Consider the following 21015-nt stretch of genomic DNA (forward strand, 5'->3'; position numbering starts at 1 on the left):
AACAATAACCGAGACTGTGACAAACAGGAGGCATCTATAATTTATTAATTATTATATTACTACCGGTGCCCCCCTCCCCAGCATGTTTCTCGCACAAGCTTTACAGCTCGATTAGTGGCAACCAATCAGACGGCCAGTCTTCTGTGATTAACGTGACCTCAGCCAATCAGAGGCCTTGTTTTGACCAGCTGGGTCGTACCGGGCTACTTCTCTTAAACTTCGGCGGCTTCAGAGACGAAGGTGAGTGTCTTATTCCTCCTAGCAGGTAAAAACGGCTCACTTCGTCCGTATGTTGGAGTCCAGGTGAAGCTGCTCCCAGCTGACGGACACACGGCCTCCACCTACCCAGCCCGGGCGGCTGGCTGACGCTACTTCCGAGTATCTGGAGTAGCTAGCATCCGCTAACCGCTAGGATTAAAGTATGTTGAATTTAATAGCTGTGAAACGAGCCGGCGGAGCCTCCACCTGAAGCTCACGGAGCTCGGTGTGTTTGTGGAGACGCCGTCGGCGGTTATATGAAGTTTGCTGCCTCGGTCAACCCGTTAGCGCCTCCGTTAGTTTCCTAACGGGGAAGCTAGCAGTTAAATAAACTGGATTTCACATGAGCTTCCGCTCAATTTAAATCCTTGTTAACGTTCAACGTTGTTCTCGCGAGAGACGATGCCGAGTCACCAAAATCCCCTCATAAAATCTGATATTTACCTTTTACCGAAAACCCTTACTTGCTGAAATAAAACCCGAGGTACTCTTAAAAGCAGGAGGCGTTGTTCTTCAATTCGGCATTCATTTAATCTATATATAGTATTTTATTATTGGCTACTTGATGCTGATTCTTTCTGTAAATTAGGAGTTTAGTTTTATGTATGAAGTGATTCCAATAACATCCATGATTAAATAAAATCTGCACAGTCTGGATTCATGTTTCTCCCACGCTGTCCTAAAGAAAAGTGACCAGTTTATACCGATTATCACAGTCAGCGCTGATACATTTATTTCCAGTGAATTAGTCATTGATAACTTGTTAATGTGTGTGTCTCACTGCAGAGGACTCTCCAAAATGCCTCAGACCAGCAAGTCGATGAGTGGTGCTGCCAGTCCAGCATCTGCGCCAGACCAAGGTGAGCCTCCGCCCCCAGAGGGCGCCAGGGCTCAGGTGGCTGCTGGAGACGGGGAGGAGGGAGCCACTGTAGACGACCAGGGAGACCCAGAGATCGTCAAATCACCCAGTGACCCAAAGAGATACAGGTGAGTGACACAAGCATTTATTCAACCCATGATGAGGGTTCAAATGCAACCAGAAAACTGCTGAGTCCAACTGACAGTTTAACCCCACAGACCTCCATTTCAGGTGTTTGCTTCACAAGTGAACTCCTACCTGTGATTGGTTGAAACAAAAGTGTTCCAGCCAGTGAACTGTTAGAAATACTTTGTTCTGGCCCCCCCAGGCTGTTATTTGTGTAAGGTCCTCCTGAAGGTTCATTTTATTTTTCATTTCAGAAAATTGCATGCAATGCATTTCTTTCAGGCTTTGCACTTTGTTCCTCTCAGTTTAGTCTGACGCCTCTCTGACAGGAACGTCAGTGTTTAAAGTTGTTACCTGAGATCCAGGTGTGACGTTACTTGAGCGTTCACTGTATGAACTCTTCTGGTCTCCTGCAGATACATCGAGCTGAGCAACGGCCTCCGAGCACTCCTCATTTCCGACTTTAGTGGGGCTGACGGGGAGGGAGGCGACGGAGAGTCGGCGGAGCAGGAGGAAGAGCAGGAAGAGGAGGAGGGTGGGGAAGAAGATGAAGGGGACTCAGGTGAGGGCTCAGAGGAGGAAGAAGGGGACAGAGCAGAGGAAGAGCAGGACAGCGACTTTGAAGAGCTGGAAGAGGAGAACCCAGTGAAGAAGAAGAAGAGCTCTGAGAAGCAGGTGGGTGTGTGGAGGATGGGTGATGAAGGCTCATCCTCTTCCTTCAAGTGTCTCTGAACAAAAACAGTTTAACTACGTCAGCTCTCTGTGACAGATCCACCGGCAGTGACCCTTATGTGTTTTCAGGCTGCAGCAGCTCTGTGCATTGGCGTGGGGAGTTTCAGTGACCCTGATGAGCTGCCCGGCCTCGCACACTTCCTGGAGCACAGTGAGTGTGAACGTCATCGCAAACATCACCTGAGCTTGTCTTACAAACGATCACCCATGGTTTTAATTAGAATAAAGCTTTATTAATGAGATATGATGTGACGTGAAAGTCAATGAACAGTCATCATCAGGTGTCTGTTTCCAGCGTCAAACCTACCCACCCAAATCTACCCACTCTCACGGTGCGCTCACACCAAACACGAAGCAATCGTACACCTCGCCTCACTCACATGAATACAGCTGCGTTGGCCCTCACAGCCAATGGGACAAGGAGGAGTCCAGCCAACAGCTGGAATCAAATTAAACATCCATGTTTTCAGAAGGGATTGCAAAGTCCTCACTTTCCTCCACGTGCTTTCATTGTTGAATCGTGCAGCTCCAGCTATCCCTTAAACAGCGTCACTAAACCTCGCCTCGCCACCTCAGGAGAATCCTGATGATGCAGCACAAAGAGACTTTATTACAGAAGCTAAAATGCAAATGCAAACTTGCCTCTGTTAGCAGTACCTGCTGTAAGTTATGAGTAAATAACATGAATTTACTGAAATCACTGGAGAAACTTTAATATTAAAATGCTGCCAAAATATTAGAAACATGCTTTTTTTCACTTGTATGAGTACTGCTGGAAAAAGAAGCTGTAAACGTGGTCAGTTCAGCCTGTGTGGCTTCGATCTGAGCCTCCAAAAGCACATCAGGAAGTCCTCACTATAAAAAAATGATTTTCCCTTTGAGAAATTTTTAAAAAGCTAAAGACTTCCTGCTGCAAAGGGAACATCTGGGTGCACAAATCAGCACAGTCTGACTCTTACAGGTTGTTCTGACGCGTGGTGACGCGGCACTGACTTTTTAAGTGGTATTTCCCACGTAGCTGCTTTCACCAGCAGCCTGAAATAATCCAGACGTCACCGTGAGGAGCCTCAAACATCTGAACGTTAACACGTTAACCTGCTGGACCTACAGACGATTACGTAGTTTAAACCCAGGATTGCGAGCTGCTGGCAACTTGTGATTGGCCAGCAGAGACATGCTCTGACCGCTCTGTGCTTCTTCCTCCTCCTCCCCCTCAGTGGTGTTCATGGGCAGTGAGAAATACCCGGCGGAGAACGGCTTCGACGCCTTCCTGAAGAAGCATGGCGGCAGTGACAACGCCTCCACAGACTGCGAGCGAACCATCTTCCAGTTCGATGTGCAGAGGAAGCATTTCAGAGACGCGCTCGACAGGTGAGCTCCTCGGGTTTCCTGTTACCTGCTGTTCATGGGATCCGCTGTGAGCTTTCAGGCGTGTGAAGGCAGCGCCCTCGCTGCGAGCGGACGGAAGCTCTTTGGGCCATCTGGACCTCTGATGGGAGGTCAGCTGTTCACTGCAGACGCTGTGAGGTAACATTGTCCTGAGGCTGTTTTTAGAGCAGCGGACAGACGGACGGCTGAGGACACGAGCGATCTGGAGGATGGAGAGGCTGTTATACCCACTGTTTCACGACATGAATTTGTGGTTCAGAAATATCAGAAACTGTTAAAAAGTTCCCACATTCCGCTGTCTCTGTGTGTACACTGCCAAAAACAGCTCTATTTGAAATAAGCCAAATACTCTTAAATCTGACAAAATTGTGTTGTTTTGAGAAGAAAAATCTGCCAGCAGCGGTTGCTCAAATCCAGGCCGGCCGCTCTCAGCTGTCAAATACAGTTCTTAAATTGAAAAGTTGTCTCGTTCTTCCAGAATAAGATTATTTTTCTTATTTAAAGAGTAAGGTTAGATTAATTTGCTAATTTTAAGGAGCAACATTTGCTTTCCCCATTGGCAGATTTTTTTTTTGTCAAAACAAAACAATTTTGTCAGATTTAAGAATATTTGGCTTATTTCAAGCAAAGCTGTGTTTGCAGTGTACCTTGTAACTGGTAAATAAAGCTGGAAATGAGCTGAAATATCTTATTGAGAAAAAGCTAGACATTTTTTTCTAGATTGAGCTTAATGTTCTTGTGCAAAACTTGCTTGTTAAGAATATGTTTTCTTTTTAGACAAAAAATAAGAAAAAAAGTCCGTAACCAAGGTTTTTTACTTTCTTGAAAATCGTTTTTTTGCAGTGTCGTCAGCTTATTTGTTTCCCATGTCCTCTGCTTGGCAGACATTTCCTTAACATTCAGGGACAAATGTTAACATTTCAAATGAAGAGGGTCGCCGTTTACAAAAAGGAGGAAAAGCAGCTTAACTGTTACACTCCAGCCGCCTGGTCGTTGTAAAAATCACACACATTAGTGTCATGAGCTTAAACTGTCCTATAACACACTGAGCTCTCCTACCAGACAAACTGTTGGACACAATATTTAAACTACACATATTGCTGCCTTTCTCAGTCTCAGCTGACACACCAGCTGTGGCTCTGACGTGCTGTCTGCGTTTCAGGTGGGCTCAGTTCTTCATCTGTCCTCTGATGATCGAGGACGCCGTCGACAGAGAGGTGGAGGCTGTCGACAGCGGTGAGTCCAAACATGTTTAAATATTAAAATCTGCCATACATTACGGCGCCCTCTCGCGGTCTTCTCCTCCCTCTCTTTACATCTCCCTCTGTGATGTCACTTCCTCTGATACTCAGAGTTTCAGCTGGCGAGGCCGTCCGACTCCCACCGGAAGGAGATGCTGTTTGGGAGTCTGGCCAAACCGGGACACCCGATGAGCAAGTTCTGCTGGGGTGAGAACACACACGCACGCATGCGCGCACACACACACACGCACACACACACACACGCACACACACACACACACACACACACACACACACACACAAGCTGACTCCACTGGCTTTGTTTGATGGTTCAGTCTGATCAGGGCTCAGTAACAGGGAACTTTTCATGAAGGTGCAGTAACACGTATTTAACAGATGTCTAAATCAGTGGGCTTGGGCTCATAGCCTGTAATCTGCTAGGTCTGTTTTCAGTTCTTTCGCTGCACCTGCTGCATTGTTTTCCTGCCCAGGCAGACCTGCACACACTTGTTGGTTGTGGACAGATTTTTGTGTTTAACAGGTGTCGTTTTGTTCCCGTCAGGTAACGCTCAGACATTAAAGCACGAGCCCCGAGAGAAGCAGATCAACTCCTACGAGCGGCTCAGGGACTTCTGGAGGAGATATTACTCAGCTCAGTACATGACACTCACTGTTCAGTCCAAAGGTAGCAGTAGAACCGCCGCTATGCCGGTCTGTCACGTGTTTTCACTCTGAGTCTGTGGGCAGGACTTGTCCTGCTGATGAGCTGAGTTCAGCCTTGCACCTGTTTATTCCTAATGTGTCACAGAAAGCAGCAAAAACACAAAGTGCCAACAGACTGGACTGAACGCTGTTTATTTATAGAGTAAAGTTCAGCTTTAAACTGAAACTGCGGATAGAAACGAGCTCTGTAACAGCTGGATCACAGTGTTTGTGTTCTTCAGAGACTCTGGACACGCTGGAGGAGTGGGTGAGGGAGATCTTCATCAGGGTGCCCAACAAGTAAGACACACACACACACACACACACACACACACACACACACACACACACACACACACAAATATTTAAGTGATGTCACATGTCTGCATCCAATCACGTGTTGCTGTAGAAACCCTGAACTTTGTTCTGTGTAGAATTAATAAACAGTGATCATCAGAATCTTTAAATGAATAAATGATGAGTTCTTTCATCAGTTAAACCTGTTGATCAGCTTCTTACCTGATCTGTTTAAAGTGAAGAGGTTTGATATTTATTGATATTGATTAGTGGACAGAGTGCTGATCAGATGGATCAGTAATGGAAATTACGTCAACGTGCGTGTGTTTGTTTCCAGCGGTGAACCTCGACCTGACTTCTCTCACCTGCAGCAGCCGTTTGACACGCCGGCCTTTAACAAACTCTACAGAGGTGACTCATACTGATTATTGATTATTATGTCATTTTGTTGTTATTATTAGCAGCAATCCTTTGGTTATGAATATGGAGCATGAGCACCTGCTGCTTCCAGGTGTGTTTCCTGTCCCTGTTGTAGCACCTGGTTTATCACCTGTGGCTCAGCGTCAGGTCGTCCTTAGTAAAGCTGAGAGAGGCAGAAATCTGAATCTAAATCTAAACACCTCACAGTCAGGAGGAGACCCACTGCCTGATCAATACAGTTTATCAGAATCAACCTGTAATCACTAATGTCAATCTCTCGGGCCAATAAGACTATAACACTTAGATAACACTTCCCCTCTCTGACTGGCCAGTCTTCCATCACCTGACAGCAGAGTTCCAGGAAGTGAAGCCATTCGGTTTCCTCCCACATTGTTTCCATGGAGACGTCCTGAAACTCTGATAGTAATGATGTTTCAGTGAGAAATTGGGATTGATGAAGACTGCTTGTGTGTTGCAGTGGTGCCTGTGAGGAAGGTTCATGCTCTGACCATCAGCTGGGCCGTCCCGCCACAGGGGAAGCATTACAGGTGAGTCACTTTCTGACCTTTAACCCTCGACTGTTCAGCGCAGCCGGCTGGGATGTATCACAAGTTAAAGAGCAGGAGTCTCAGTCAGCTCGCACTCAGATTTCATTGCACAGCAATCACTGATCACCATTTTGATCGTAACGCGCAGCCTGGCTAGTGCACGTGGCTGTAGTCTAACATCATAGTCACCATCAGTAAGACGAATCCTCACTTTGAAGCTGTTTACTCTCCTGAATGAATCTGAAAGTTTTCCTTGTGCATCAGGAAATAGACCAATTCAGACGTGTTCTCAATCAGGAAATACTCAGCGTGTTGCAGAAAACACGATGACCACTCACTCGCTTTGACATCACTGAACTCTTAAATGCTTTATCCTCACATCATCGCAGACCACCGTCACACAAAGCTTGTAGTGTTGAACGTCCGGTCTGATGTTTGTGTGTGTGTGGATTGCGGCTCGGTCATTTGAAATGTTCACAGCTGAGTGTGTGAACACGTTTGTTTGTGTTCCTGTGTCAGAGTGAAGCCTCTTCATTACATCTCCTGGCTCATCGGACATGAAGGGACCGGCAGCATCCTGTCTCTGCTCAGGAAGAAGTGAGTCATGAAAACAGATGTGTGAACGCAGGAAGGCACTGCCCTGTGTGTGTGTGTGTTCTGTGTTTATAAGTGTGTGTGTGTGTGTGTGTGTGTGTGTGTAGATGCTGGGCTCTGGCTCTGTTTGGAGGAAATAGTGAGACCGGCTTTGACCAGAACACCACCTACTCAATCTTCTCCATCTCCATCACTCTCACTGATCAGGGCTACCAGAACTTCTACCAGGTACACACACACACACACACACACACACACACACACACACACACACATGTTGGGTTTTCATATCTTGCTTTCCCTAGCCCCTTACCCTAACCATAACCATAACCTAACTGTAACCCTGACACTAAAACCACATTTTGAGTCTTAAAAAACTTAAAAGATATTAAACTTCTAATTTTTGGTTGCCACAAAGATATGAGTACATGCTCACACACACACACAAATGTGTTTGCTGATGTAAAAGCTTTGGTTTGGGGCCTCACCGTGCTGCTGTTCTCTCTGCAGGTCGTCCACTTTGTGTTCCAGTATCTGAAGATGCTGCAGACTCTGGGCCCCCAGCAGAGGTCAGGCTTAAAAACCTAATTCCCATCTCAGCTGCAGACGTCCATAGACGATGTTTTCTAGGTCAAATCTGGTCGTCATCATTTAAAAACAAATCTATTTAGGTTGTTGTTGAAAGACTATAAGTCATCTTTGCAAGCTGTTCCAAAGGTGTGAATTTAGCCCAATTCCAGCTGTGACTTCCTGTTTTCCCTCTGAGCATCTTCCTGTTGATTAGAGCTCTAATTGACATCTGATTGGCTCAGACGTAGAAGCTAAAATCTGTCACGTTTGGTTGAAAAGTGAGAGTTCAGCAGATGTCTCCGTTACACCATTCTTCTGTTGAAAATCAGGTGTGTTGTTGTTGACATTGTATTTATGTATGATCACGCCACCGCACACCATCCACTCAGTGTCCACCATCACTCATCTTTAAATCTACAAACATGTTTGTGTCGTTTCTCTTTATCTCCATGTAAGTTTCTGTATCATTGTGAGCAGCATGCTGAGATGATCCATGCAATGATCCATGAGTGTCTGATAGTCTGAACTTACTGTTCCCTCGTCCTCGTGCGGCGTGTTGCTGCAGCATTTAGTGAGGAAGAGGCATCCTCTCACTGAAAACCACACCCACACTGGACAGGAAATCTTTCTTCTACACATCACTTAACCTAAGTTGTCTATTTAGAGTTTAGAGACTCAGCTGCACATGCTCACATTCCGATACGCCATACAGGCATCAAACATGTTTTGCTCCTTTATATCTGCTGTTGCAGTGCTGGATGTTCATATTAAACCGTAGTAATAATGAGGTCAGTGTATGTGCAGTAGTCTCTGTGAGCCAGCAGCTCAGATTGCTCGTTACCTCGGTGAACTGACATCACCGTGTCACAGATTTCTTTCAGACACGGCACGCTCAGAAAGGAGAGAAGATCTACAGAGCACAGCAGAGGTTTCTGCTGCAGGTTCAGACTCTGGCGTGTTCAGATGGATCTGAGGAGGTTCAGGTTCACAGTTTGTTTTTTAGAACTTTCACACTGGCCAGATGAGTGGGTTGTGCTAACAAGCTCCAGCCCCTCTGCAGGCTTTCAGAAGCTGTCCAATCAGAAGAAAGTTGTATTGGAGTGGGAGGAGCTAAAGCATCACTTTTCAGACAGGATGAAGGAAGGATTATTTTGAAGTCTGAGAATAAAACTGTGGAACGGCTTTAATCAAACTAACACTAACTAACACTCATTAGATAAACTAACACTAACAGACACACAGTCTGCAGTACCACATCCAATCAGAAAATCCCATCTGTAATGAAAAGCACCGTAATTGGATCGATTTATTGTTAATTTTCTTCTGTAAAAGATGCTTAAACAGAACTTCAGTGAAGGGCAGAGTTCTTATCACACACTGAAGTCAGATGTTATATGATGAGGGGATATGGCACTTCTGGTGGGAGGAGCCAGACACTTGTTGAGGAAGCTATGATGTCATCAAACTTTGTGAAAAATGACGTCCAGGAAAAAAATCTTTTTAAGCATTAATCTGGGACGAAGTCACCGAGCTCTGAGATTATTTTATTTTATCTGCTTTTATTTCTTTTTCTTTGTCTGAATGAAATCCTCTGTTTCTGCTTTCTTTATTTTTCAGGATCTATGAGGAAATTCAGAAGATCGAAGCCAACGAGTTCCACTACCAGGAACAGGTAGAGGTATTGCACCACAGACACACAGTCAGGCTGAAGTGATGTGAGCTCAGGAGGAGAGCAGAGGCTGAAGGTAGACACTCAGAGGAGGAGAAGGCGCTTCATCAGGGACAGCAGAGACAGAGTAGGACAGAAATGATAGAGCCAAGCGTTGTATAACTCATGATGAGCTTCACTCTTTACTGTCTTTCTCTGTGAAACGCTCACTTCCAATTGTGTTGGGCAGACGGATCCCATCGAGTTTGTGGAGAACATCTGCGAGAACATGCAGCTGTTTCCCAAACAGGACTTCCTGACTGGAGACCAGCTCATGTTCGAGTACGACCCCCAGGTGAGCATCACTGTGATCCGGATCTTGATCCAGAATCAGTGCAGTAATCTGTCCTGTGCAGAGTTTACGCTCTCAGCGAACTGTTTGTGTTGTCAGGTGATCAACGCCGCTCTGTCCCTGCTGAAACCCGACAGAGCGAATCTGCTGCTGCTGTCGCCGGAAAACGAAGGCTGCTGCCTCCTCAAAGAGAAATGGTTCGGTACCTGCTACAGCATGGAGGGTACGACGCTTTAACCACAGCACAGTTACTCTGTTAGTCTGCACCAAGGAGCGCGTAGCTAAAAGCTAACCCTAACCCTGAGGCAGGGGGAGGTCGTCGTGGTGGGAGGGCATGAAGCGCTTATTATTTTCATCACTTAACTCACACAGACCATTTTTATACGCTACTATAGTAACATCAAACTTCACCTTCGAGAACGTGGAGGTCTGAGGTAAAACGACTGTTTAGTTTTTCAGCAAACAGTTGAACAAAATAACAACAAACGTTTGTGTGCATGAAGCTGCAAAATTTGTTCTGTCGACATTACTGATACGTGCGATTTTAAATCATTTATGGAGTAAATGTCTGCTTTGAAACGAAAGCTGTGAAGGCAACTTTGAGTCCTACCTGTTTGTGTAAAGGTCTCAAATTTAAAATGTCTGCTTTCAATAATAATGATAATAATAATAAACGTACAGCAGCCTGATAGCTCAAAATTTTAAAAAAGCCAGATCCAGTGTAATTTAGACTAAATGCAAATCAGCTGTTTATGTTTTCATGTACAGCTGATTCGGCTGTGAACCAAACATGCTTGTGTTTGGGCTGTGAGAGGAGGAACATGCATACTGCAGCACTCCTGTTTCTTCATCATAATAAAGATGAATGAAGAAATCTGCCGTTAAACCTGCTTCTTTGTTCACAAATGTCTTCATCATCGCCATTACTGCAAACTCTTCACAAGGTGGCAAAACAGGAAGTGACCGGACAAGCCAATCAGAATTAAGTGGTGTGAAGTTAGCGCAGAGTTTAAAGTTTCAGGGGGTCCTCAGCGGTGACAGTCTGACCCTGTGACTGCTTTCTGTTTGTCGCTAAATGTGGGTGTGTTTGTTTTGTCTCGTCAGATATCCCAGAGGAGTGGGCTGAGCGCTGGGCCGGAGACTTCGAACTCAACCCTGAACTCCACCTGCCTGCTGAGAACAAATTCATCGGTCAGTGTGAATGCATTTGGCAGCTTCAGATGATGAAGAGCAGCTCAGGCTGAGTCCACGTCAAGCTGATTTAGGATCAGCTGAAGGCTGAAAAGTTCAGATGTGCATCTCAGACTCCTACAGCAAAGCCAGGAACAAGTTTCCAGCCTTCGGAGAAGTTTAGATCTGAAATCAGTCAGGATTTAAGAATTTAAATAACAAAAAAAAAAACATTTTTACATCCTGTAACATCACGCTGTGACAGAAGTCACAGCGTAAAGCTGTACATCAGTACGTTTCAGTGCTTCAGTCATCACATCAACATTACTGACAACCAATAAACTCGATCTTCTGGGTTTTTTGTCGCTTCTGCAGCAACGGATTTCACCTTGAAAACGTCTGACTGTCCGGACACAGAGTATCCTGTGAGGATTGTGAACAGCGAGCGCGGCTGTCTGTGGTACAAGAAGGACAACAAGTTCAAGATCCCCAAAGGTGAGCTGGGCCGGCCAGGTCTGCTGATGGAGCTGAACCAGAAAAGGGAAACCAAAGTTTGGACCAACCAACAATTCAGAACCAAATAATCTCAAGTTTACCTTCATGTAAGACAAAAAAGCCATCACTGTTTAGCCCCGCCCTGAATCCTCTCCTGCTGCCTGGTCTTTTGCGACTCTAACGGGACCAAAATGAAGTTTGTGTTTTAGTGATTTAGACCTAACACCAGAAACTTATCAGGACAGACTTTCCTGAGCTCAGAGGCAGCTGAGCAGGAGGGTCACTTCCTTATAGACTTCTGTCCAGACAGACTTCTTTTTACAACCAGAGGAGTCGCCCCCTCCTGGACATTAGAAAGGGTTGCTGTTTAAGGAAATGCTTCCACCTTTATTTACAGTCTGTGTCTGACAGTGAGCGAGTGCGGCAGAGTTAGAGGAGTTAATGTGCTAGTCTGACCTCTGCTGAGTCTGCAGCATCTTCAGGCACTGAGCACAAAGATGACGACCTGCAGAGTAAAAACTTTCAGTCAGTGTTTCAGTCCAAGTTTAAACCATAAATAAGATCTATACTGGTTTAATCAGACAGACCAGTTTAAACTATCCACCTGAAAACTGCTCAGGCATTAAAGCTCAATTTTATCAGGACATGCCTGATAGGAAGCAGGTGGAACAGCTGCATCTTGTGGACACTTGATGTCATTACACTTTATCCAAATAAGAGTGATGCGGTGTGATGTCAGCTCAATTAAAAACTGTATTTATACCTACAGTTACACAAAACACGAATTAGCAAGACGATAACAGCTGGAAACAGTCAGCTGTATCAGAATCTGTTTGGATAAATAATCACTGATGTGTTTTTATTTCAGCCTACATTCGCTTCCACCTGATCTCCCCGATGATCCAGAAGAGCCCAGAGAAGTAAGAGCCACCGACACACCTGAACATATTAGATCCACCTGCAGTGCAGCACAGTGTTACCTGGAAACAGTGACTGACACAAACATAACTTCGTGTGCTACATATTCAGCATTTATTAAATTTGAGCGGCACAGATGGAGAGTGGGCTGAGCCTCGCTAAAGTCTCTAAATCTGTCGATGCAGTCACTGAGTTATGAACAGAGAGGTGAGCAGAGCGTGGCGATCACAGCTCAGAGTGAGAGTTGCGCTCGGTCTGACGTGGTTCAAACGGACACGTAAAGAATTCAGATCTAGCGGTTCATTCACATTCTGAGATGATCACGATGATGATCATGATGATGAAGGTAACTCTCTCTCTTCTCCTCCTCCTCAGCCTGGTTCTCTTCGACCTCTTCGTGAACATCCTGGCTCATAACCTAGCAGAGCCGGCCTACGAGGCCGACGTGGCTCAGCTGGAGTACAAACTGGTGGCCGGAGAGCACGGACTGATGATCCGGCTGAAAGGCTTCAACCACAAACTGCCTGTGAGGACACACACAGACACTCAGACACACACACACATTTGGTATGAAGGTTATTCCTGCTCTGCATGAACCTGCAGAGTCAGCACTTGCAGCTCTGACAGTCTCCGTCTCTGCTTTTATCTTCTTTATTCTGAAAACCAAAGATTGCAGGAAGTGTCCTGCAGATGAGCAGGTACTTATTTAGGCATTTATACTAAAGCTTTTTCTAAATTAACTTAAACTTCAATCATCACCAGTCACATGTGATAAACTACTGAAGGGTTGCCCCATAAAATAAAATCCCACCGTCTTCGTGTCACTGAATTCTCACAAACTTCAGGAACTGTGAGTGCCGGTCTCTCTGATAATTCAATTCAATTTTATTTATACAGCGCCTAATCACAACAACAGTCGCCTCAACACGTTCTATATTGTAGTATAGAGACCTACAATAACACAGAGGAAAAAAATAATCTCCAAAAGATAAAAGTCTCTACAAAACACATGGGTGAGTGCTCTATGCAGGTCTCATCAGCTTTTTTGTTGTGAAGGTTTGAATTTTGCTGAGAGTATTTCGATGCTGCTTGACTGTGAGGGTATCTGTTAGTTAAAGATGAAAGCACACAATAATGAAGTTGGTTTGATATCTGCGACTCGGAGTGTTAAACATCATTTCAGCTGCTTTGTTTTCCTTCCAGCTGCTGCTGCAGCTGATCGTGGATCAGCTGGCAGACTTCAGCACCGAGCCGAGCGTCTTCACCATGTTCTCAGAGCAGCTGAAGAAGACCTACTTCAATATCCTCATCAAGCCGGACAGGCTGGGCAAGTACGTCCACACAGGCCTTTTGAGTTCAGTATCTAGAGGAGCCAGGGGTTGAACCAGTGATTAGTGGATGACCTTCTGAGGCACAGCTGCTCCTGAACCAGTTCTGTTCTGTTTTAACAGTAAATCGTGTCACATTTTAATAAGCTAATCAGAAACTTTACCATCAAATAAATGATTCCCAGTGATTTCCATCAAGCTGTGTTCATCTTCTCTGCCCCGTGCTCAGTCAGAGCATGCTCACTGATGTCAGTATGTGGGCTCGTACATTTAAGAAGATAAGATAAGATAGAACTTTATTAATCCTTCGGGTGGATTGCTCTGCGAAATTCGGTTTCCAAATAGCACAGCACCAACAGAAGTTACAGAATGTGAGCAGAATACCATATATACACATATATAAATACAGAGACATATATAAATAAAGAGTATACAAAAGGGATAAGTAGAATAAATAGGAATAAGAATACAAGGGAATTGCACATTTCAAGTATTGAAGTCCCCAGTCGCAGGCTGAGATTGAAGACTCGTTGTAGCGGCTCCCCAAGTTCAGCAGCACACGCCTTTAGCATCCTCGGACACACCTTGTCTGGGCCTGCTGCCTTCCTGGGGCGAAGCTTCCTCAGTTGTCTCCTGACCTGATCCACTGTGACACTGGGAGATGATTGGAAGGGGGGGGGGGGATGCCCTGCTGTTGAGAGAGAGGTTGGAGGAGGGGGGTGTCATAGTGTCAGGAAGGGGGGAAGCGAGGGAGGTAGGGAAGTGGGGAGAGGGCTCTGTAGTAAGGGTGAGGGTGGGGGGGTTGTGGGCTGGTCAAACCTGTTGAAGAAGTTGTTGAGTTCGTTTGCCTTCTCCACAGTCCCCCCCCCCCCCCCCCCCCCCCCACACACACACACACACACACACACACACACACACACACTGTGCTGTTCTTGGTGTTGTGGCCCGTGATGGTTTTCACACCATTCCAGACCTCCCTCATATTGTTCCTCTCCAACTTCTGCTCCACCTTCCTCCTGTAGGTGTCCTTTGCTTCCCTCAGGCAGCTTTTCACCTCCCGCTGTGCTGCTTTCATCTCCTCCTTCACTTTGCTCCTGAAAGCCTTCTTCTTCCTGTTGAGGACAGCTTTGACTTCCTGTGTTACCCACGGTTTGTTATTAGGATAACACCGTACCGTCTTAGCAGGGGCGACCGTGTCCACACAAAAGTTGAGGTAGTCTGTCAGACAGTGTGTCGCCCCCTCTATGTCCTCACCATGTGGGCTCAGAAGCACATCCCAGTCTGTGGTGTCATAGCAGTCTCTCAGAGCATCCTCCTTTTCTGGGGTCCATCTCCTGATGGAGCGTGTTGTGACAGGCTGCCTTTGGACGAGGGGTGTGTATTGTGGCTGTAGGTAAACCAGGTTGTGGTCTGACTTCCCTAGTGGGGGGTGGCTCTGTATGCATCTCTCACATTGGCATACAGTAGGTCAATTGTCCTGTTGCTCCGTGTGGGACAATTCACAAACTGGTGAAAAGCAGCCAGAGTAGAATCCAGTGTGGCATGATTAAAGTCTCCAGATATAATAATGAAAGCCTCGGGGTGTTGTGTCTGCAGTCTTGCTGTAACTGTGTGTATTTCCTCTGTATTTCTGAAGGTTTGATCAGTATCGGCTCCCAAACTGAGCATTTCCTTTGAGGAGAGAGACTCCGTCTAAAGCGGAGCTGTAGGTGGATGTGATCAGTGTGGTGTTTCCTCTGCAGAGACATCCGTCTGCTGATCCTCGAGCACTGCCGCTGGTCCGTCATCCAGAAGTATCGCGCAGTCTCAAAAGGTCTCACTGTCGACGACCTCATGACCTTCGTCAGAGGGCTGAAGGCGGAGCTTTATGCTGAGGGGCTGGTGCAGGGAAACTTCACTAGTGCGGTGAGACACACACACACACAGACTTGTTTTCATATAGTGAGGACATCTAAGGCTACGTTCACACTGCAGGTCTTAATGCTCAATTCTGATTTTTTGATCAAATCCGATTTTTTTTGTCTGCTTGTTCACACTACAAATAAAATGCGACTGCAAACGCGCTCTAGTGTGAACGCTCAAAGCGGCCCGCATGCGCAAAAGAAGACGTCACACACAATGCGCTCTGTTTAGACCCAGAGCAAACAGTATTGTTTGACAGATGGCCCTTAATATAAAGACTTCGGACTTCACGTTTCCCAATTTTTGCTTTAAGTTATTTTGTTATTTACATAATAATGTAGATAACCTAATAATTATCCTTATTGCTGTTTTAGAGGAGCGGTGCTTCAAAGAATAGTTGCAGATTTCTGTCAGAATCTGCAGATTATACAGTACAAATAAAATGTTCACGTTTCTCCAACGTTGTCTTCCCAACAGTTTCACTGACATCTACACGGGATGGCCAGGAAGCGTTCGCGATGTCTTCTCGGGCGCTTCTCCGGCGCTGATAATTGGCGTCTGTCTTGTGTCAGTGACGTAAAAGACGGATTTAATGTGACTTCACCATTCAAACAGCAGTTGCTTTCTAAAACATCGGATATGTATCAGTACCACATACGAAAGTGACCCAGATCGGATTTGAAAATATCGGATTTGTGCCGTTCACACTGTCATACCATGATCGGATATGGGTCGCATAGGGTCAAAAAAATCGGATTTGATGCGCTTTTGCCTGCAGTGTGAACGTAGCCTAATTGACATAATACTTTCCCTAGCCGGTTACCCTAACCATGAAAAATGAATGACTAATCCTCAGCCTAAACCTAAATTTAACCATAACCTAACTGTAACTCTGACACTAAAACCACATTTAGAGTCTCAAAAATGCCTTCAAACTCATGGGGAAAGGGCATTTTGTCCTCAAAAGGGCTGTTGGTCCCCACAAGTATAGTAGCATTCCAATTTTTGGTCCTCACAAGTATGTATAAACATGGTTCACATAGACACACACGCACACAGAGCTGAGGTTAAAGGTAAAGTCTGTCAGCGTGTATCCTGGGACTGAGTTCCTCCTAAACAATATGCATCATAACAGATAAAACCTCCACAGCGGCGCTGCTATACAAGAAGAAGAAACAGGAAGTACAGAAAATGCTCTTTTCTCTAGGAAGTTTAATTTTTTTAAAACTCTAGAATCTCTGCTTCTCTAAGTCCTGATTGTGTCTTCAACCGCAACAGGTTACAAAGATCGAGGTGTGTTGAAACGCCACCGATGTGCAGATCAGAATCAAGTAGAAGAATATTTAGTTCAGGTTGAAGGTCTGAGCTCACTGATGATGTCATTTCCTCCCACAGGAGTCCAAAGGGTTTCTGCGCTACTTCACTGAGTGAGTATCTGCTGCTGTTCATCAGTTCACAGAGACATCTTCAGTCCTCTAAATGACATCAGCGAGGTTTTACAGATTCAGGGAAGAGTTCAGCTTTCTGCTCTGATGTCACACCAACCTGTGTGCAGGAAGCTGCAGTTCCAGCCGCTGCCTGCAGACGTCCCCGTGCTGTTCCGGGTGGTGGAGCTGCCGCTGAAACATCATCTCTGCAAAGTGAAATCTCTCAACAAAGGAGACGCCAACTCTGAGGTCACCGTCTACTACCAGGTAAAAAAACAAAAAACACAACACCACAGAACTGCTGATTCCCGCTTTGTCCAATAGGGGGCACTCTCAAGCTCGTCCAGAATGAACAAAACTGTAAATTTCATGATGTTCATCCTGGTTTTGATAGAAGAGCTCAAGACAACAGATATAATTCTATTTTTTATATTTTTGTGGTTTCTATTTCAGTAAAATGCCTTAGTGCGAGTATCGGGGACATCACAGCGCCACGAGTTGCTTTACAGCATCCTCTATTTTAATTTGGGGCATGAAGCCGGCAGCGGTCTCCTGATAGTATCACCTTCAATCACAACCAGCTGCTTCCTGCTGGGCTTTAATTCTGTTTGTGTGTGTGTGTGTGTGTGTGTGTGTGTGTGTGTGTGTGTGTGTGTGTGTGTGTGTGTGTGTGTGTGTTGCAGTCCGGGCTGAAGAAGCTCAGAGAGCACGCTCTCATGGAGCTGATGGTGGTGAGTGTCGCCTCAAACACTGAACACAAGTTTAACATTTAGGAGCAAACTGAATAAATCCAGATCGTTCAAGTTCACAAAGTTCTGTGACTCCGCCCATAAGAACCTGTAGCCGATGTAAAGATGGACAATCACCCCTCTAAGGTCGTCTCCCTGTGCACCTGCTCTGACCACTCACCCTGTAATTTGACCTCAAACACGTTCACAGAGCAAACACGAGCCTCTGCTCTGGTGAGGAAGGGGTGGTCAGCACAGGACTAACAGGAAGATATTTAAAAGGTTCAGAGGAGACCACCTTCAAGGAAAGATCATCCAGGTTTAAACAAGTGGGGTTTTTAAATCTGGGTGAAGTAATGAAGCTTTTAGATCACACCTCATACACATTAATTTTATCAAGCTAACACCTGTTCACTGGTACGTATTCTGACTGAAACTACAGGAAGTGAACTCGTTACAGCTTCCTGTTTGAAGTTTATGTGTGTGTGTGTTCACAGATGCACATGGAGGAGCCCTGCTTCGACTTCCTGAGGACGAAGGAGACGCTGGGGTGAGTGTTCTTCCGGTTAACTGTCACACTGATTCAAACCACAGCATCATCATGTTGATAAAGCAGGTTTCCTGAAACAGGTTTCCATAGCAACACAATCACTGATAATGAGAACCTCCATCAGTGAACAACTCTCCACCCTGAGCCAACAGGAAAGGAGATCCCACCTTGACGTCAGCTGAATAAAATCAGAAACCTTTAATAACAAACAATCACGTGTTCATATCTGTGTCACACAGACTGGAGTGTGAGCTGCTTTTACATTCAAAGAAACAGCAGGGGGCACTAAAACGCAGAACTCCCCACATCATCACTGAGTTTTTAACTTGCTGACCTCTGACTTCCAGGTACCAGGTGTACCCCACCTGCAGGAACACGTCGGGTGTGCTTGGATTCTCCGTCACCGTGGAAACTCAAGCCACAAAATTCAGGTGAGGATACCTGTGTGAATTTAGCTGAGGTTTTCAGGTGAGCCAGTTTAAAGCTTCTTTTCGTCCTCCTCACAGCTCCGAGTTCGTCGAGGCAAAGATCGAGGAGTTCCTGGTGAGTTTCGGTGAGCGTCTGTCGGGTCTGAGTGACGAGGCCTTTGGGACTCAGGTGACGGCGCTCATCAAGCTGAAGGAGTGCGAGGACGCACACCTGGGGGAGGAGGTGGACCGCAACTGGTTCGAGGTGGTCACGCAGCAGTACGTCTTCGACCGGCTCAACAAGGAGGTGACGCTCATGTTTCTGCATCTGCATGTTACTTTACCAACATCCACCCATCCATCCACCTAGTCTCTTTTCTGTTTATGTAATTCAGGGTTGCAGTGGAGGTGGAGCTTATCCCAGCTAAGTTGAGATGGATGAATGTGAATCTTACCAGAAGTCATGCTATGAAGTTTTCTCTCAGCACGTTCTACAGGCTCAGGTTTAACCAAACCAGCCAGTGACCGTGCCAGTGCTGGTGAATGGCCTACCGACCACTCACTCTTACATCTGGGATGGGCTCCTCCTTCCCTGAAACTCTGAACTGGATAAGTGGTAAAGGAAATGGATGGATGGATCTATTGCGAGTTTGGCCCAGGAATTTGATGCTGAGAGGCTGTGTTGCTGGTTCTGGTCCCAGTTGATGACCGACTGTGGTTTGCGTTGCAGATTGAGGTTCTGAAGACGTTCACCCAACAGGAGCTGGTCTCCTGGTTCCTGGAGCACAGAAACAACAGCAGCAGGAAGCTCAGCGTGCACGTGAGTAAACAGGAAGCAGTATTTCTCTCTGAGCTGCGTTTGTAAGGAACAAGCTGTTTCAGTAAAGTTGAGTTGTTAAAGTCACACTCTTTATTTTCCTTCCTGTTCCTGTCTGCACTCAGGTGGTCGGCTTCGGCGTGGAGGAAGGTGATCAGAGCGCCACCTGCAGCCCAGATTCTGCTACCTCGTCCTCGGCCTACGGTGAAGTGAGCGAGCTGACATTTGTGCCGACCGAGTCGCCATCTCTTCAGGACACCACGCTCATCACTGACATCAGAGCTTTCACCTCCTCCCTCCCCCTCAACCCCTACCACAAAATCATCAACTAGGCTCCACCCCATAAAAGTGAAACACCTACTGATTGGTCATGTTTCTGCTGTGTCCTTTTCCTCTCTGTGATTGGTTACAACAGTGCTACATTCACTTCTTGTGGGAACTGATATGCTCTGAGAATCAGATTTCAGGTCAGTTTTGGACAGAGTCCAGAAAAACTACAATCATGGCACCTTCATGGGTCCGATGAAATTCCCCTCCTTGTAGCTTTCAACTGTGAAATAATGATTTTTCCCACAAGACATGAATGCAGCGTGATGACTCAGGGCTGTGGTATCAATAAAGTCATTATTTTACTTGTAAACACACACGTGTTCTTCCTGTTATGCTCACTCCATGCTTCAGTTTGTCCTTCAGTAATAAAACATTTAAAGACATTTCATATTTCATCTCCAACTTCTTGTTTTCATTTGGAAAAAAATCAGAAATAAAGCAGACAAACAAAGGCAATCATTGACCTCCATTGATATCGCTGACTATAAAAACTATAATAAATCCTCAGATTTTTGGAATCCTGCAGTTTAGAAATTGGAATAACCACTAATAAAAATAACTCTTAGCTAGAATATGAGCTTAAATGAGTGGGAGTACATGCAGTGTTAAGTTTAACATATGCTTGGATAACGTGAAAAGACGCACAGGAGAACTGTTTCTTCTTTCTCGCCTTTTTATCCCCATTTATCACAGTATTTTATTAGTTATTTAGTTAGTCTGATAACCTTTTTAAAAAGGCACACATATGCAACAATCTCATTACTTAAGTTTACTGTTAATATAATCAGACAATGGACTCAGCCTAATCACCTCAGAGGGTCACAGCTCCATTTCAATGCAGTGGACTAAATGTCCTTTAGCAGCACAAACACTTCTCTAACCAGTCGGAGATGAATTTGCATTGCGTTTTTTCCAAGGACCAAAAGAATCACCGAAACTAAATGAGAAGCTAATTCAATAGCTCATCCAGCCTCGGAAAAGGTGATAGAATTCAAAACGAGGGGTGGAATCACCATTTTCAATGCCTGAAAAAAACGTATTAATCCTATTTTTAATTTGATTTTCTTAGCCGATTATTTATCTCTCTTTAAAAATGTAATAAAAATATTTTGAAAAGCTGTTTTTGTTTTCATTCTGAATTTAAAAATATGTTTTGAAATTCTGTTTTATTGAGAGTTTCATGTTTTTCCTGTAAATCCTCCATCTT

At 45.3% G+C, this 21015-nt stretch overlaps 1 protein-coding gene across 1 annotated transcript; it reads left to right on the forward strand.

The window, feature by feature from the left end:
* Positions 1–139: 139 nt before the first annotated feature.
* Positions 140–20264, forward strand: nrd1b (nardilysin b (N-arginine dibasic convertase)). Its single transcript, XM_084922316.1, has 31 exons — positions 140–240; positions 1045–1245; positions 1660–1918; positions 2045–2126; positions 3193–3346; positions 4527–4600; positions 4717–4812; positions 5168–5290; positions 5550–5607; positions 5942–6015; positions 6503–6572; positions 7092–7169; positions 7274–7394; positions 7677–7735; positions 9354–9408; positions 9635–9739; positions 9836–9959; positions 10841–10927; positions 11282–11401; positions 12270–12321; positions 12695–12845; positions 13523–13650; positions 15390–15552; positions 16945–16976; positions 17105–17243; positions 17660–17707; positions 18202–18254; positions 18602–18685; positions 18761–18968; positions 19392–19481; positions 19604–20264. The coding sequence occupies exons 2-31, from the start codon at positions 1058–1060 to the stop codon at positions 19808–19810; spliced, it is 3282 nt and encodes a 1093-aa protein (XP_084778442.1). The 5' UTR covers positions 140–240; positions 1045–1057; the 3' UTR covers positions 19811–20264.
* Positions 20265–21015: the final 751 nt, after the last annotated feature.

The sequence above is a fragment of the Perissodus microlepis genome, chromosome 23, assembly GCF_051167445.1.
Source record: "Perissodus microlepis isolate ML-2025 ecotype Zambia chromosome 23, ASM5116744v1, whole genome shotgun sequence".
NCBI classification, from domain to species: domain Eukaryota; kingdom Metazoa; phylum Chordata; class Actinopteri; order Cichliformes; family Cichlidae; genus Perissodus; species Perissodus microlepis.